Source organism: Podarcis gaigeae (assembly GCF_964106915.1).
Source record: "Podarcis gaigeae genome assembly, chromosome: Z".
NCBI lineage: Eukaryota > Metazoa > Chordata > Lepidosauria > Squamata > Lacertidae > Podarcis > Podarcis gaigeae.
The window spans coordinates 10,630,210-10,648,318 of NC_139691.1; the positions used below are offsets into that span (position 1 = coordinate 10,630,210).

General features: G+C 41.4%; 1 protein-coding gene across 4 annotated transcripts in view; it reads left to right on the forward strand.

Moving 5' to 3' along the window:
- The window catches only part of CNTRL (centriolin), a 63,685-nt gene that overhangs the window by 41,152 nt on the left and 4,424 nt on the right, over nucleotides 1-18,109 (forward strand). For all 4 annotated transcript variants that reach the window (XM_083721559.1, XM_083721560.1, XM_083721561.1 and 1 more), the window contains 16 exons: nucleotides 470-662; nucleotides 820-950; nucleotides 1,826-1,966; nucleotides 2,676-2,802; nucleotides 4,337-4,501; nucleotides 5,331-5,490; nucleotides 6,374-6,489; nucleotides 6,857-7,074; nucleotides 8,228-8,385; nucleotides 8,534-8,607; nucleotides 9,074-9,262; nucleotides 10,181-10,406; nucleotides 10,789-10,994; nucleotides 11,643-11,783; nucleotides 17,277-17,552; nucleotides 18,041-18,103. In XM_083721559.1, the coding sequence (XP_083577685.1) occupies nucleotides 470-662; nucleotides 820-950; nucleotides 1,826-1,966; nucleotides 2,676-2,802; nucleotides 4,337-4,501; nucleotides 5,331-5,490; nucleotides 6,374-6,489; nucleotides 6,857-7,074; nucleotides 8,228-8,385; nucleotides 8,534-8,607; nucleotides 9,074-9,262; nucleotides 10,181-10,406; nucleotides 10,789-10,994; nucleotides 11,643-11,783; nucleotides 17,277-17,552; nucleotides 18,041-18,103 (2,584 nt within the window). The remainder of the gene's footprint in view (nucleotides 1-469; nucleotides 663-819; nucleotides 951-1,825; nucleotides 1,967-2,675; nucleotides 2,803-4,336; nucleotides 4,502-5,330; nucleotides 5,491-6,373; nucleotides 6,490-6,856; nucleotides 7,075-8,227; nucleotides 8,386-8,533; nucleotides 8,608-9,073; nucleotides 9,263-10,180; nucleotides 10,407-10,788; nucleotides 10,995-11,642; nucleotides 11,784-17,276; nucleotides 17,553-18,040; nucleotides 18,104-18,109) is intronic.

Genomic DNA, 18,109 nt, shown 5'->3' on the forward strand with positions numbered 1-18,109 from the left:
AGCCCAACTCCTCCACTTCAGTCTACAGTATATTGGGGGTGAAAGTTGAATTGCCACCTGCTTACCATGACACAGTCCTATTTTGGTTCAAACAAGTCATCCCCCCCCCTGCCCAGTTGAACTTGCCTGCCCATCTTTTATTTTACTTTGCCCACAGATTTCTTCTAATGTGAGATCCTTTACCCATAGGGTAGTTGCTCCCCCCCTTTTTTTTAGAGCTGTGGAGAAAGTAATAGTATAGGGTTGCAGTATTGGGGAAAACAGTGCTTGAGTTCCCAAGAGTCAGCCACTTTTTCTTATTGTTTTTAGAAAGCTATATAGGGAGATCAGCTAAAATTGAGGGAAAGACAGGGAGTGGGAATTGTGGGTTTTTGTTTGGGTCACCTTCCTTAAGAGAATCTAGAATTTTAAAAAGCTATTGATGGCTATTCACTTTCTGCATTAACTTCTTAACCCTCTTGTGTTTTAGAGACTTCATTGATGGGCACCTGAGTGGCCTGATTTCAGAACTGGAGTTAGAGAAATCTCTCCAGCACCATGAAAACATTGTGGATGAAATAGAATGCATAGGAAAGACTCTCTTAAAACGACAGGCAGAACTCAGGGAGGCCGACAGACTTCTTGCTGAAGCTGAAACTGAACTTGAAAATACTCGGGGAAAAGTAAGGATTTTTATTACTTTGTTTCAGGAAGATGCAGAGAAACTTTGAATTACAAAGGAGATCTTAGAACTCCCCACATCTCTACACTTTGGCTACAAGTAGAATAGTAGTATATGAAATAGGAGGTATTTTTTTCTAATGCTTTTTCTTTCTGTAGACCAAAGAGACTATTCAGAAATACAACAGTGCTAAGCAGCATTTGTCTCGGATGGAGAAAGAAGCTGAAGAGCTTGAACGGCGGGCTCAGGTGATGGCTCTGAAGCTTGTAAATGCAGATCAGCAACTAAGGTAAACCAGAAATGTTAACATCACATTATTTGGTCCTATATAGCAAGGGTGGTCATGCTGTGGTTTAGGGGGCACTTGTGGCTTCTGGGCAGATGCACCACACATGACTGAAGAAAGATAGAAGCTACACACTTGTTTATGGTTTCACTGGATCCCCTCATTTACCACAGTGACTATGTAACAGCTACTCTGTGAAAGGGACTAGAGTGACAGGCAGACAAAGATACCCTGGTTTCTGGATCAGCTGGGAGCCTGTTACAAATGACACGATTGTTTTAATTTTTTTATAATGCAGCTGCTTTGGTAAGAGTCATCAATATTTCATTAATAGTGTTGGTTTGTTTTCATGGTGTTCTTAGTCATTTTATTATATGCCTCATCTGTAGCTTATTTGAGCCAACATCCTATATACTAATAGCAAACTCAGCCTCAAAGTGTGGATCCTTATGTAGGACAAATAGAACAATTGTCTCATAACAGGGATATATTAGCAGGCTAAAGCTGGGATGGGGGGTGGGGAAATACACCCCTCCAACAGCCCGGTAAAAGTTTAGCATGTTCAATAAAGTTAATGGAAGTTGATGAGAAAGTTCCGGTTCTGCATGCATACATGTCTCACCACATCATCTGTCTTCGAGACACAAGCTGGGGCCAAAGCAGCTAGGTAGGGTGTACTCACTTTAAAGTGATCGGTGTATTGTGGATGTTGGCTGTATGAGGATTATGAAGTTTTGTTCTTTTGTCTTAGATTCTGGAACTTTGAACTTTGATGGCCCATGATTTAAAAATAAAAACCCTATAAGAATTTGGACCTATCATTGCAATGCTATTCAAAAGCAATCAGCACTAGAATGAGTTTTTTTAATGCATTTCAGATTGCTTCAGGCAGATGCAAAGGACCTAGAAGACCACAAGATAGAACAAGAAGGGATTCTGAAGGAAATCAACAAAGTTATATCTGCAAAAGATTCTGAATTTCTATCCTTGAGCCAGAAGATTGAAATATTGACTGAAAGGCAAGTTACATTGGTTTGGTTTCAAACTCAAGTATGTGAAAGATCAATTTTTCTGGTTAATTAAGGCAGTCCATAAAAGTTTTTGTTTTTAATTCACTTCAAAAAAATCCTCTTGCTACTTTATACTGCAACAAATGCTCATAATATGATACTCCAAAAAGAGCCACACATAAACAAACAAATACATTTGTCACTACCTCTGAAATATGCCTACACTTGGAACAGTCTCCACCTCTCTACAAGTCCTCACTGTTCAAACTTGGTGTTGTGAAAGACTAGATTCTAGTCCTAGAAAGGGGGTGGCAGAAAGAGAAATAAAAGGGATGACCCTGCCCATTGGTGACATATGCCACCCCAAAAGTAAATGAGGCCTTCAGTAGAATACAGGGTTCCCCATTCCTGAACTAGAGCTTTGTTCTTCATTTGAGCCTCACACCAGGCCCACCTATTTAGATATTCCTATCCTCTCTCCTCTGTAAATTTGTCAGCTGCTCTCAGTGGCTACCAGTACTAGAAATTCTCTTCTGACAGCAGTGTGCTTCAATGGACATGTGGCATCAGTAAGAGAGGCTGATTGGATGCTGAGATGAACTGAACCAGTGACAGTTCCATGTGGCTGACTAGCTCAGCAATTCAGATGATCAGCACCGGACCACAGCGTATTTTCGTTTCCTCAAAAAAACATTTTTTTGCTTCTAAACATTTCTAGCCTTCAGAAGCTGCAAGCAGATATACAAGTTGCAGAAGGTAATGAAGATCACCACCTCCAAATTCTTAAAGAAGCAGAGAATATTCTTCGGAGCAAAAAGAGTGATCTAGTCAGGCTGAAGGATCAGGTGAGTAGAATTGGTAGTACAGCAAATCCTTCCTCACTTTGAAATGCAAGTGGCCCAAGATGCCAGGCCCAGGAGTAGCTTTCATGAGAAGGGCAGAAGTCATTTTTACTGACCAAAGAGAATGAAATATATCAATCTTATTAGCTCACTTATTGCTTTTTTTAAATAAAGCACCTACAGTTACTAAGTACTGTAGAAACCTTTAAATCATCACAGGCTTTCCTATCAGGGTTTCAACCTAAAGGGAAACACAAGATACGTTGGTGAGGAAAGTGAATGAAGGTCATTTGAAAGCAGCCATAGTGAACAAATGTGTCTTATGGAGGTGCTCAAATGCAAGCATGAAGAGAGCTAGATGTGAGATGAAATAGGAAAAGGGAATAGAAAGGCATAACTAGAAAATTGGTGCTTGCAGAGTGAAAGAGGATCACATAGGAAAAGAAGATAGTTGTAGAATGAGGCATTTGAAAACTCATATTTTAGTCTAGGGTGATCTCACAGTAAATCAGTAGAAAAGGAAAAAAGATACATCAACTAAATATAAATATATTTATGTTATAAAATGTACATGAGAGGGCCTGTTTGTTTGTTGCTTGCCAACAGCAGACTTCACACTCATAGGCCCCCTGCACCTGTTTCCCCTGCTGAAGCTCAGCATTTCTTAATTTTTTTTAATCTGTGACCCCTTTTAGCTAACATAAAACAACCCCCTCCCTTCAAACCTGGCTCCTCAAAAATAAAGGGGTCAAAATGTTGTGACTATTAATTAGAAAGAAAATTCATGGCTTAATAATGAAAAAAAGTTTTAAAAAGTGCACTGTGCATGATAAACTGCTGTGCACAGTAGATCATCCGGTGCAGTGCTTGCAAGATCATGCCAAATGTGCAACTGTGATGGCATGCAGATCATGTAATAAGCTGCATACAGTCTTCTCACCTTCTGAACCTAACACTTAATACTTTTGTATTTTAATGTGCTTTGTTGTTTTTTTACTAATTCTCTCTCTCTCTCTCTCTCTCTGTGTGTGTGTGTGTGTGTGTGTGTGTGTGTGTGAAAATCCCACCCTGAGATGTTCATATGCCCCCTTGGGGGTATATCCCCCTGCTGAGAAACACTGCTTATAGGTGGTAGTGATTGTGGTGGTGGTGGTGATAAGTATTTACGTAGTACTTTAGGGTGTTCCCAAAATATAAAAATAATGTATTATCTCAGTAATCCTTATAACAATCCTATAGACTTACTGTTTTATCTCTTCATTGAAGTTAGGAAGGGAGCAGGGAGGGGGGTTAGGGATTTACAGACAGAATAATGGACTGCCTGAGACTACCTTGTGAGTCCACAACCAGGAGTGAACTTCAAAACAAAATCCCCTTAGCCCAATAGCTCAGCCATCACACTCAATCAGCTCTTGAGAGTAGCAAGTGTCCTCTGCTCAAAGAATCTCAGAGGTCACATAGGGAGTGCATTGTCCCAAAGTGTGACCGATAAAGACCCACATTGTGTTTTTCCCTCCCCCTCTCCTCATTTTTGTAGACTGCAGCTCAACAGCAGGAGCTGCTAATTTTGGACAGACTGCTTGGTCAAAAAAATAAAGAGCTCCTCCTCCTCCAAGAGAGCATTGCCCAGAAAAATGCTGCCCTAACAGAAGCTCTTGGGCATGGCAAAGCTGAAGTGGCTGAAAAACGGCGACAAATAAAGGTTTTCTAGTCTCTTGTTTATTTTGAAGCCAATTTGGATTTTTCTTGGATACTGTTCCCTTTTGAAGGTTTAGATTGAAACTATTCCATTGTCTTAGGTCACAAAAATTGTGAATGAATGTCCAGCCGATAGTTACAACAATTTGAAATTTGTAAGTAATATTATTAGGGGTTGTAGCCAATGCTAGTTTTACTCAAGAGTAGACCCATTGAAAGTACTGTGCATAAATTACCGGTAGTCATTTTTTATTTTCAGTGGGTTTACTCTTGAGTAGAATTAGCATTGGCTATCATGCTAAGGTTGCAGTCCTATTCACACTGACCTGGAAGTAAGTTCCATTGAACCTAATGGGTCTTGCATAGTACTCCACTAAGGGGTGGAGGAGAAATTCAATTCTGATCTCACTTATAGGCGAATCTACCTAATTCACTCTTCTTAAAATGTTATGCAAACTGTAACACAGCCATTATTTGAAAATCACTTTTCTCTGAATTTTGCAATACAGTTCCCTGGCCTAATAGTTTATAAAACAATGCATATACTAGGGCAAAGTGTACATAAAATCATTACTGTCAGGGAAATAGCATTGCAAAATGTGTATATCCAGGAAAATTACATACAAACATGTATATTAAGAGAAAGTCATTAGAATGCTAATGAATTTACATGAGGACTTTTTTAAAATTGGAAACTGGTGTGGAATATGGAGAATAGAACTTAAGATTGGAAAACTGAGAGAAACCAAATTTGACAGATTCACCCATCCCTAAACCGTACTGTCTGTAGAAGCATACTTTTTAAGCATGGCAATTTTTGTTCTTTTGCTTAGGAAGTAAAGTCTTTTCTAGAGGATCTGAGTGTTCAGAAAGGAGAACTCAATGCCCAACTAAGTGAGAAAAGATCCCAACTTTCTCTAGTAACTCAGGATATCCAAAAAGAGGAGGAGAAATTGCAAGACGTCCTGGGGCAAATAATGAAGCATAAGACAGGTTTGGCTTAAAATGATTGCTATTTTCTTCACAATATACCCATATTTGCAAAAACAACCACGTGACAAAATCGTGGGTTGCTGTTCCAATGATTAAGCTAATTGCTTGGAACAACTAAGAAGAGAGACCAAAATCAGTTGGCTTAAACATAGGCTTCTTGCGTCTTAGGCTATTTGATTGGGGATAGTTTAAAACCTTGAAATAAAGATGAATGTTGTTTCAAAGCTATTCCCAAGACTAGTTTTGCATGAGAATGCATGGGACAGCACTAACACCTTGTGAGGAATGTTGAGCTGACAGTTCTGCATGGTTAACAGGGCTACTTGAAGTCTCTTCTCTAGCAGCCTCTGGCTAGTTGCACATATCTTAGTTTTTGACAGGGGACGTGGGACAAATCCCGTCTTCAGACCCCACACCTGCTGGAAGGCTACAACTTTTGCAAGATCTCTGTTCCACTATATAAATATTACAAATGAGGATCAAATCTGAACAGAATGTGATTTCATAGGTTGTGTAAATTCACAATGAAAAAAATATGTATAAAGCTCCCCTCCACCAATTCAGGGCTTAAGCCTGTCTGGCCCAGTATGGTAAGGAGCTTAAGCCTCCAGAAGTTGTTGGGCTCCAGCTCCCTTCTCCCATCAACTACAGCCAGCATGGTGAAGTCAGGGGTGATTGGAGTTGGATATCAGCAACGTCTGGAGGGTTGCAGGTTCCCAGCCCCAGTTCCAATAGGGGGGTCTTCCCCAGCATTATTATCTAAGGTTTTTTTATTGTTGATGCTTAAACTGAAGATAGTAGAAACTGATCCTGGGGGGCTGTGTATGATTCAGTTGGCTTATTTGGAACTTACCTAGTTTTGTTTCTGCTGTCAAATTATTAGAACTCAAGCATGTTCTTGAAATGTTGTGCCTCAAAAATGATGAACTAAAAGGCCTAAAACTCCAGCAAAGCCAAAAAGTTAATGAATTGAAAAAAATGCAAGTTGCAGTCCTGGAGGTAAGTGAGAGTTCATTTTGCCATGATTCATACGAGAGAGAAAACATTTTACAGAGCAGCTTGCAGGCATCTTTTATCTCAGCAAGATCTATGTTCACACATTACCTTTATAAGTTCTATCCCATAGGTAAGCTATATGGAAATGACATAGGAAGTGTGGTTTCTCAACCTTACTCAAAGTATCAGTAGGGCAGTCAGAGTGCAGGTTTATGAAAACTTTCATAAGTATGTATCATAAAACAAAGGAGCTGGAATAATAGTGTACATAAAGCTATGTCCTACTAGGCACAAGGCAAGCATGGCAAATAGGAGCACTGTGAAGTAAAATCCAATCTGCTCCACTGTTTCATTTGTGTTTAATTTCTAGAAGAACCTTGAGTTGGATACTCTCCAGCAAGCATCTCAGCAGCAGTGCAGGGAAGTGGAACGACAAAGGCAACTTCTTGAGAGGGCTCAACAAGACACTGAGAGGCTTAGTTCCCAGCTCCATTCTCTGCAAAACAGTATCAAGGCATTGAGCACTGAGAAGCAAAAGCTGGAAGAAAACTGTGAGAGTCTAGAGGAGAAATTGTCGCAAACCAAAAGGTGAAGGGGAAATGTTGCTTAGAAAAAATATATTGTGGTATTATGAAGGAGATTCTCTTTTTGGATAATTCCGTGATTTTGTGGCATGATTTTTGTTCTCTGGATTGGATAAAGGAGGCGTCCACTAATGGGTTAAGTCTTTTTCCATCCAGCAGTTTTGTAGACTATCCACTGCCTTCTGGTCACTCCCCAGTTTCCATTTGTGGCCTAGCCTGTAGGCAGAAATCTGATGGGGGGAAATGAAAACTTTTCACTTGAGGAAAATAAGTATAAAGAAGATAGAGGGGAGCATGACACTTGGAAAGAATCTGGCATGAACATGCAAGCATCAGGTTAGGCTTGAAAAGCTTGGATGGGAACTGTGTGGGAATAAGTGAGAGGTAGACCGGTGCTTCTTTCACTCCAGAGAATGTACTTCTTTTCTCCGATAAGCTGGAACATGTGCATAGGAAGGCAATATGATCTATGGTCTAGAAGCCAAGCCTTATGAGGAACAGTGGAAGGAGCTGGGTATGGTTAGCCTGGAAAAGAGAGTGAGACCAGATATGATATCCATTTTCAAATATCTCAAGGGCTGCCAAATGGAAGATGGAACAAGCTTGTTTTCTCCTACTCTAGAGGGTAGGAAAACCAATGGCTTAAAGTTACAAGGAAGGAGATTCCAACTAAACACCAGAAAAAACTTTCTAACAGTAAGAGCTGTTTGACAATGGAACAGTCTTCCTCGGGAGGTTGTGGTCTCTCCTTTCTTGGAGGTTTTTAAGCAGAGGTTGGATGGCCATCTGTCATGGATACTTTAGCTGTGATTCCTGCATTGCAGGAGGTTGGACTAGATGACCCTTGGGGTCCCTTCCAACTCTATGATTCTGTGTTTCATGGGGCCACTAGTGTTTATTTTTAAAAAAGCATGCAGTAGCCAATCACCAGATTGCTATATACCAGGGACAGGGAACCTGTGTACTGGAAACTAGCAGTATGAACTTTACTAATATGCTCTAAAATAGCTGTTATGGCTCAAAAGTCCTGGTCAACTTGAGATCATTTTGGTGATGACCGCTCTGTATTCCCATTTTAATGTTTGCAAGGAAATTTAAACTTGTCACAAATATCAACATGAACCCAGAATAAAAGTTTATCTTATCCCATTTTACAGATCCTTGGCTTCTGCTGAAGATAACAATAAAGCCACTCTCACCAGCATAGAGAAAATGGACTTAGAGGTCCAAAAACTGCAGCTTGATATTAACCAACTACAAAAGAACAAAATGCTTTTGAATGGCAACATTACTGACTTACAGAAGCATATTCATGGTAAATAATAGCTTCTCGGATTCCAACAAAATACTCATCTTTTTTAAATATATGCCTAATGTATGGAATTTCTTTCCATATCCAGTATTTGCACCTTCCTAGATTATTGTATTTTCTTTCAACGAGCTGTAAAATGTATTTTCTGTAGAAAAAAAGGAGGAACTGAATATTTTGAAGACTGAACTGAATGATTCCAGACAGCATCTTCAACTATTGGAACAGGTTGGTTTGTAGCATTGGAATATAACGACAAGAAGCCTACAACTGTATTGAAAGAGGAAGCCTTTATCAAAAGACAACCCAATCCTCTCTGTGCTTAACTTGGGTTTATCTCCCATTATGTTGGAAGCTGCCCAAAAATGGCTTGGGCAACCCAATCATATTGGTGGGGCAAAAGTAATAAATAATAGGTGGTGGTGGTGTTCAGCTCAAAGGGATTCATCTTCTGAATAAACATACATGGGCTGAGAGAAGGCATCTACAAATATGCCATTTTGAGAGTTGTGACTGCAGTTTTTCACCTATGGTGTTAGCCTAGCTCATGCATGACATCATTGCTTGGCAGCAGTGGTGCATTTTGTAGGTACCTGAAGTCTCACGGCTGAAACATGTTGGAGTGCAACATTTATTTGCATGTGTTTCCTTTTTTGTGTTTTGTTTTCTGGATTTTCTTGCTGTGAACTGACAGGATGTGAAAAATGCCACAAAGCAAAAAGAGGAACTACTTCAAGAACAAGCAGCTCTGAAAGACACCATAACAGAATCTTCAAGAAAGTGCAGGGAATGCCAGGAAATACAGAAGAGGAAGGAGAACGAGCTGCAGAAGCTTTGCAGGGAAATAGAAGAGCATGAACTACAACTGAGCAAACAGGAGATGGTATGTGTTGCTCTCTCATGAATGATCTGCTCAGCTTGTTTTCTTTATTTTAAAAGAATCCAAACTGACTAGTTCTAGAATATAAGGGTAACTCATCTTTAAGACACCAGCTCCAAGTAAATCCATTTATAGAGTGGGAGCTCAATTAGAGAACGTATATTCTGATCTCGAGGAGCATAAACTGCTGCCTTGTGCTTAATCTGAACTATAATCCATATTCTGAGTGGCAGCAGCTCTATGAGATCTAAGTAGGAATCTTTCCCAGTCCTTTTGATTAGAGGGGCCAGAAATCAACCTATCACCTTTTGCATATAAAGCACGTGTTCTTTCACTGAGCTATGACCTTTCCCCAGTTACTTCCTAAATTTAAATACAGTAATCAAAGTGTTTATCTGAGGATGATGGATGATAATCCCATATTCCATACTGGAAGGAGCAGGCAAGAGGATCCCCTGGTCCTCTTGTTGTCTCTTGAGTGCTTGCCTTTTCTTGGCCTTGTGCGTTTCCTATTGTACATTTTGTGAGCTGCTGTTTTTTCACCCACCGTACCTCAACCCAAAATAACTGTTTTGACCTCCCTTCCAGCAGAAGTCCACCCACATCCTCCACCTGGTTGTGATGCTCTGTGATGATAGCAAGAAAGAGCTATGTCTTCATCAAGTAGAGTCTTTATGGAGTGGTTGGGCAGGGGACATCCTTCCCTGGCCCCAATTAACCCTGAGATACTGTGTTAGAATTTAAAACACCTTGCATAAAATGTATCAAGCTCCACTTTGAAAAAGGAAAATTTTCAGCTCAGAGCTTTTATATGACTAAAGAGACAGAAAGAAGAGCAGCTGCCTTTGAAGGTCAATCCCCACCCCTGCACCCCACCCCTTGCAATTGAAGGTTCACTCTTGACGTGTTGTCCTTGGCCAGGTCCTTCATCACCTCAGGGAGGACATACAACGTGAAGAAAAGAAGCTGGAGAAATGCACAGCTGAACTGAAGGATCAGAAACAGCTGTTGGAACAAGGACTAGCAGAGCAGCAATACCAGCTGGAACAAGCAATTGCTAAAGTTCAAGGAAAAGAAGAACAGATCCAGAAGCTTCAAAAGGAGGAGTCATGGTGCAGAGCTCTTGAAGAAACAGTCAGCAAAACCCGTACGTTGAGATAAAGGCTGCAAAAGCCACTGATGCATTTATATAAATTTACTTTTTTTATTAAAAAAAAGTATATGAAGAAGTCCTAATATAAACTCTGTAGTATTATGGCCTCATTGTGGATGTGGAACTCTCAGATTGAGATACACACTGAACTGTACAATCCCTGGATAGTCATAGTCTCAAAAGAACCTTGTGAGATAGGTTTAAATGCTTCTCTAACCTCCTTAGCGAAAGGGAAGGATGTACATGTAATAAATTAAAATTGCATACAGTATGTAATATTTTAAAATTGCAAAAGTACTTCTTCACTATATAGAGAATTGAAATTTGGTACATGCTTTTCTGGTGACATAGGCTGAATGAATCTTCTTAATTCCAGGACATCAGCTCTCTGAAAAAGAACTGAAGTTGCAAGAAAAAAATGGTGAGATTTTATCCCTCCAAAGGGAGCTAGAACTCGCAAAAGCCAAGGAGACAGTGCTCCATGATCAGATTCAAACTGAGAGGGAAAAGGCTGAAAAGCAAATAGAAGGACTGAAGGAAGCCATCAAGATGCAGAAGGCCCAACTCGAGAGAGCACTTCATGTAAGTGGTTTTGTTGTAATAAAAAATGTGATAGTTGGTTGAACTTGATTCCCACTGAAATCAATGGGACTCGGCTGCTTCATTTCAATGGAATATAAATTCAACCAGTTTAGGCTGCAATCTAAATCTCCTTTACACCAGATTGAGGGAAGGGGGTGTATTGGAAGGAGGTACCCCAGCGAGGGACTGAACAAGCCTAGGATTCACTAGATCCTAAGATGGCCCCACTGTTGCTACGTTGTAGGCCTCCTCTTTATAAAAAAACTTGTGATGTAGGTCAGTATTATTATTATTATTATTATTATTATTATTATTATTATTATTATTATTATTTTATTTCTACCCCACCCATCTGGCTGGGTTTTCCCAGCCACTCATTACTGTTGGGGAGGGGAGAGTTCACCCAAAGCCATCTTCTGACTCCTTGGCAAGGTTAAAGCTAAGCTGTTCACAGGTCACTCTATTAGCTGCTGCAATCACATGTGCATAATTTAATGTCATTTGCCATGGGTTGGGCCCTGTCAAAGCACTGTTACCTGAATGGTAATTATCATGCCAAGTTTTTGTTTCACAAGAGCATAACTGTTCATCTGAAGGGAAACAAAATATAAAACTGTGAACATGCGCACCCACCAATTTTTATTTTAGGAACAAAAACAGGAAAACCACTGTTTGCAAAAAGAAGTTGCCTCCATAGAGCAAGTGGCACAAGACAACCACCTGCGAGCAAAGCAGCTTATGAGGGACCTTAGCCAGATCCAAGTGGAGTACATGCAGCTCAAATCACAGGTAGGACTTGGATCCAACAAATTGCCTCTCTATGATGCGCTACATCCTGCAGAAAGGTGGGCAATTCCACCTTCCTCTGTATTTTTTACACCAAATACAAAAGAATAGGGATCATCAGTAGGGTTGATGACCATTTCATGTGGGGCTTCTGTTCCTGGCCCTTGTGCATGTCAGCAGAGCATGTGTAAGTGCGCCCTGCACTGCCCACGTCACCCTTTTAGTGACATGTTTTGTGACATTTTCAGTCACTTCTGGGTTTGGCACTGTGCGCACATGTGCAATCACATGTCTTTTGAACATCCGTTAATCAGTCGTTGCCTGTATATCTATAGTGCAGAAAAAGTGGATGGAGAGTTTTCCTTGCTGTTTCCCATAAACATTAAAACTCAGGATTATCCAATGAAATTATCCAGGATTATCCATTCAGGGTGAGCAAGAGGGGAAGACTTCACAAAATGCAGAATTAATTTATGGAATTTGTTGCCATAATATGTGTTTATGACTACAGAATTAGATAGCCTTTGATAGACCTCACCTTCTCCAGGAAAAAGCTATCAGCCATCCATGTTCAGAGGCAGCAAATCGCTGAGAACAAACAACATAGGACATCTGTTTGCTTTCATGCTCCGCTTGGGGATTTCCTATGGGAAGGAAGCAGGTTGCTGGACTAGATGGAATTTGATCCAGCTAAGATCATTTTGAATGCTTCCATAGGAACAGTTTCAAGCAGGCTTGACTTCTAACACTGCTCACTTTATAACTCAAGAGCAATGGCTTCTTTTACACATACAGAGGTTTGATTCCAAGGGTTCTGTGTATACACGAAAACACACATACTCAAACCCTTGAAGCCACACCCTCATGCGCATCCCTAACCTTCCAAAGAACTTTTAAATTCTCTCTTCCTTTACCTGAGAAGGCCCACTCAGCACACTGGCTCTGAGATGCTCTCACAAGATCTTGCAAGGCCTTCAGAGTGCCTGCAAGACCTTGTACAACCATCCCAAGGCTTCCAGAGCCAGCACGCTGAAGGGCGTTGTCTAGTAAGCAGGCAGAGAGCTTAAAAGCTGTTCTTGCATGCATTTAATTTGCACAATTTCAACCAGCCAGCCTTCAAACATGTAAGATTAAAATAGTACAAGTTACATGAGCATAAGAAATAATTGTAATGTAGCTACAAAATCTGTGGCTCCAAGCTGTGATTTCAGTAGGAGAATTAAGCCTGGGCTCAAATATTTTCTGTTGGCTTACACTCAGGTTGGATTATGTGCCATCTTTTATCATGCCCAAAGAAATCAAACTCCTCATAAGGAGGAAATCGTCATCACCAACAGTACAAGCTGGAATTGTGTACAGCAGTAGGTCTTGCCTATATTTTTAATACTTAAAGGTGGTTGTATGGAAGTGGCTAAGGTGGTCTTTGTAATTTGATAAATTAGTTTTCATTTAGCCAATTTTGCACCCACATGATTAAATAGCTAAGTTTTGACTACTATGTCATCCAGCCATTAACATAGGTTGTTCAGTTACTCAGCAGATTCCATACAATCACTTGTGGGGCTATTGCCACAAACACAACCAAGCCAAGTCACATGGAGATGGCAGTTACAGGATGCAGCTGTTGCAATTTTTGAGATAATTGAGGCCTGAAGAAAGACAAATTGCACCTATGATGTTTGTTGTTGTTGTTTAGTCGTTTAGTCGTGTCCGACTCTTCGTGACCCCATGGACCAGAGAATGCCAGGCACCTCTGTCCTCCACTGCCTCCCGCAGTTTGGTTAAACTCATGCTGGTAACCTCGAAAACACTATCCAACCATCTCGTCCTCTGTCGCCCCCTTCTCCTTGTGCCCTCCATCTTTCCCAACATCAGGGTCTTCGCCAGGGAGTCTTCTCTTCTCATGAGGTGGCCAAAGTACTGGAGCCTCAGCTTCACAATCTGTCCTTCCAGTGAGCACTCAGGGTTGATTTCCTTCAGTATGGAGAGGTTTGATCTTCTTGCAGTCCATGGGACTCTCAAGAGTCTCCTCCAGCACCATAATTCAAAAGCATCAATTCTTCGGAAATCAGCCTTCTTTATGGTCCAGCTCTCACTTCCATACATCACTACTGGGAAAACCATAGCTTTAACTATACGAACCTTTGTTGGCAAGGTGATGTCTCTACTTCTCAAGATGCTGTCTAGGCCTGTCATTGCTCTTCTCCCAAGAAGCAGGCGTCTTTTAATTTCGTGGCTGCTGTCACCATCTGCAGTGATCATTGAGCCCAAGAAAGTAAAATCTCTCACTACCTCCATTTCTTCCCCTTCTATTTGCTAGGAGGTGATGGGACCAGTGGCCATGATCTTTTTGATGTTGAGCTTCAGACCATATTTTGCGCTCTCCTCTTTCACACTCATTAAAAGGTTCTTTAATTCCTCCTCACTTTCTGCCATCAAGGTTGTGTCATCTGCATATCTGAGGTTGTTGATATTTCTTCCGGCAATCTTAATTCCAGCTAGGGATTCATCCAGCCCAGCCTTTCGCATGATGAATTCTGCATATAAGTTAAATAAGCAGGGAGACAAAATACAGCCTTGTCGTACTCCTTTCCCAATTTTGAACCAATCAGTTGTACCATATCCAGTTCTAACTGTAGCTTCTTGTCCCACATAGAGATTTCTCAGGAGACAGATGAGGTGATCTGGCACTCCCATTTCTTTAAGAACTTGCCATAGTTTGCCATGGTCGACACAGTCAAAGGCTTTTGCATAGTCAATGAAGCAGAAGTAGATGTCTTTCTGGAACTCTCTAGCTTTCTCCATAATCCAGCGCATGTTTGCAATATGGTCTCTGGTTCCTCTGCCTCTTCTAAATCCAGCTTGCATTTCTGGGAGTTCTCGGTCCACATACTGCTTGAGCCTTCCTTGTAGAATTTTAAGCATAACCTTGCTAGCGTGTGAAATGAGTGCAATTGTGCGGTAGCTGGAGCATTCTTTGGCACTGCCCTTCTTTGGGATTGGGATGTAGACTGATCTTCTCCAATCTTCTGGCCACTGCTGAGTTTTCCAAACTTGCTGGCATATTGAGTGTAGCACCTTAACAGCATCATCTTTTAAAATTTTAAATAGTTCAGCTGGAATACCATCACTTCCACTGGCCTTGTTATTTGCAGTGCTTTCTAATGCCCGTTTGACTTCACTTTCCAGGATGTCTGGCTCAAGGTCAGCAACCACACTACCTGGGGTATACGGGACATCCATTTCTTTCTGGTATAATTCCTCTGTGTATTCTTGCCACCTCTTCTTGATGTCTTCTGCTTCTGTTAGGTCCTTTCCACTTTTGTCCTTTATTATGGAAATCTTTGTACGAAATGTTCCTTTCATATCTCCAATTTTCTTGAACAGATCTCTGGTTCTTCCCATTCTATTGCTTTCCTCTATTTCTTTGCATTGCTCATTTAAGAAGGTCTTCTTGTCTCTCCTTTCTATTCTTTGGAAATCTGCATTCAATTTCCTGTATCTTTCACCATCTCCCTCGCATTTTGCTTGCCTTCTCTCCCCCGCTATTTGTAAGGCCTCATTGGACAGCCACTTTGCTTTCTTACATTTCCTTTTCATTGGGATGGTTTTCGTTGCTGCCTCCTGTATAATGTTACGAGCCTCCATCCATAGTTCTTCAGGCACTCTGTCCACCAAATCTAAATCCTTAAACCTGTTCCTCACTTCCACTGTGTATTCATAAGGGATTTGACTTAGATTGTATCTTATCGGCCCAATGGTTTTTCCTACTTTCTTCAGTTTAAGCTTGAATTTTGCTATAAGAAGCTGATGATCTGAGCCACAGTCAGCTCCAGGTCTTGTCTTTGCTGACTGTATAGAGCTTCTCCATCTTTGGCTGCAGAGAATATAATCAATCTGATTTCGATGCTGCCCATTTGGTGATGTCCATGTGTAGAGTCGTCTCTTGTGTTGTTGGAAAAGCGTGTTTGTGATGACCAGCTTGTTCTCTTGACAGAACTCTATTAGCCTTTGCCCTGCTTCGTTTTGATCTCCAAGGCCAAACTTGCCAGTTGTTCCTTTTATCTCTTGACTCCCTACTTTAGCATTCCAATCCCCTATGATGAGAAGAACATCCTTCTTTGGTGTCACTTCTATAAGGTGTTGTAAGTCTTCATAGAATTGGTCAATTTCAGTTTCTTCAGCACCAGTAGTTGGTGCATAAACTTGGATTACTGTGATGTTAAAAGGTCTGCCTTGGATTCGTATCGAGATCATTCTATCATTTTTGAGATTGCATCCCAGTACAGCCTTCGCCACTCTTTTGTTGACTATGAGGGCCACTCCATTTCTTTTACGGGTTTCTTGCCCACAGTAGTAGATATGATGGTCATCCGAACTGAATTCACCCATTCCCGTCCATTTTAGTTCACTGATGCCCAGGATGTCAATATTTATTCTTGCCATCTCATTTTTGACCACCTCCAACTTACCCAGGTTCATGGTTCTTACATTCCAGGTTCCTATGCAATATTTTTCTTTACAGCATTGGACTTTCCTTTCGCTTCCAGGCATATCCGCAACTGAGCGTCCTTTCGGCTTTGGCCCAGTCGCTTCATCAGTTCTGGACCTACTTGTACTTGCCCTCTGCTCTTCCCCAGTAGCATGTTGGACGCCTTCCGACCTGAGGGGCTCATCTTCCAGCGTCATAACTTTTATATGCCTGTTGTCTTTGTCCATGGAGTTTTCTTGGCAGCGATACTGGAATGGCTTGCCGGTTCCTCCTCCAGGTGGATCACATTTGGTCAAAACTCTCCACTATGACCTGTTCATCTTGGGTGCCCTGCTTGGCATAGTTCATAGCTTCTCTGAGTTCTTCAAGCCCCTTTGCCACGGCAAGGCAGTGATCCATGAAGGGGACCTATGATGTTACCATTACCTTAAAAAGGTAAAGGTAAAGATACCCCCTGACCATTAGGTCCAGTCGTGGACAATTCTGGGGTTGCGGTGCTCATCTCGCTCTATAGGCCGAAGGAGCTGGCGTTTGTCCACAGACAGCTTCCGGGTCATGTGGCCAGCATAACTAAGCCGCCTCTGGCAAACCAGAGCAGCTCACGGAAACGCCATTTACCTTCCCACTGGAGCAGTACCGATTTATCTACTTGCACTTTGACGTGCTTTCGAAATGCTAGGTGGGCAGGAGCTGGGACCGAGTAACGGGAGCTCAGCCCCTCACGGGGATTCAAACCTCTGATCGTCTGATTGGCAAGGCCTAAGCTCTGTGGTTTAGATCACAGTGCCACCCGCTTCCCTTTACCATTACCTTATTCTCACATAAGCAGCAGTTCCTCCAATGCTAGCCAGATTAGGAGCCCCACCAGTGACCCTATTCATTTCTGCCACTGATCACATAGGGCCTGCTGGGTGTCTGCATTGGGTCTGGTTTGCTAATTGGCTGTTAATCCTTAGCATCCTCTCTGAAATCCTTCTGTCTCACCCTTGTGTCCCATTGCTTAGATGAAGAGTCAAGAGAATTTAGAGAAACAACACAAAGAGATGAAAGGGACAGTGAAGTCACTTAAGCTGGAAGTGAAAGACAAAATGAGAACCGGTTTGAAGGATCTGAGTCAATCCCCTCCAAAGCTTTTGGGAGAACTGGAGACTACTTTTGAGATTGAAAGAAGACCTCAGAGTGACTTGGAAAGTCTGAAGGAAAATTATCCTTTCACAAATAATGAGGGAAGAATGCTGTGCTTTGATGAAAAGCTGGACCTTTCCAAAGTCCACATCACGGTAAACACAACCCTACTAAAATCAGTGTTAAAAAAATCAGAGCTGCTTCAGACCATCAATTTTGCATGCAAGCAAGAATCATTCTTCCTGTATTGTGCGCCTTATGAATCTCAGTTTGAAGCAACCAACTCCTGCATCTTCCCTGCTGTGGTACACAAACATAGGAAGCTTTCCCCCACACTCAGGCTCCTAGACTTTGATCAGTGCCACTTACAGTCCTAGTTTCTATTTCTTTAAAAATAAAAAACTAGAGGTCTAAAACCCGTTTTAAATAAATAAATAAATCCTGAACTCCTTGAGCTGCTGGAACTTGCAAGTAGGGTTCTGTAGTATTTATGCAGAGTAGCTGCAGCTGCATGGTGTTCATAGCCCTGCTAGTTTATGATGTCACTGTCCTATGTTCATTATATGATGATTACCAACCTGCAAATCCTACCTTAATCTTTTTATCAGGCCACTTGTTTCAATCTGTTCTCTTTTCTCTCAAGGATGAACAATGGCGTGGAAAAGCACGCCGAGAACAGCTGCAGCACCATGAGGATCGGCTCAAGGTACCA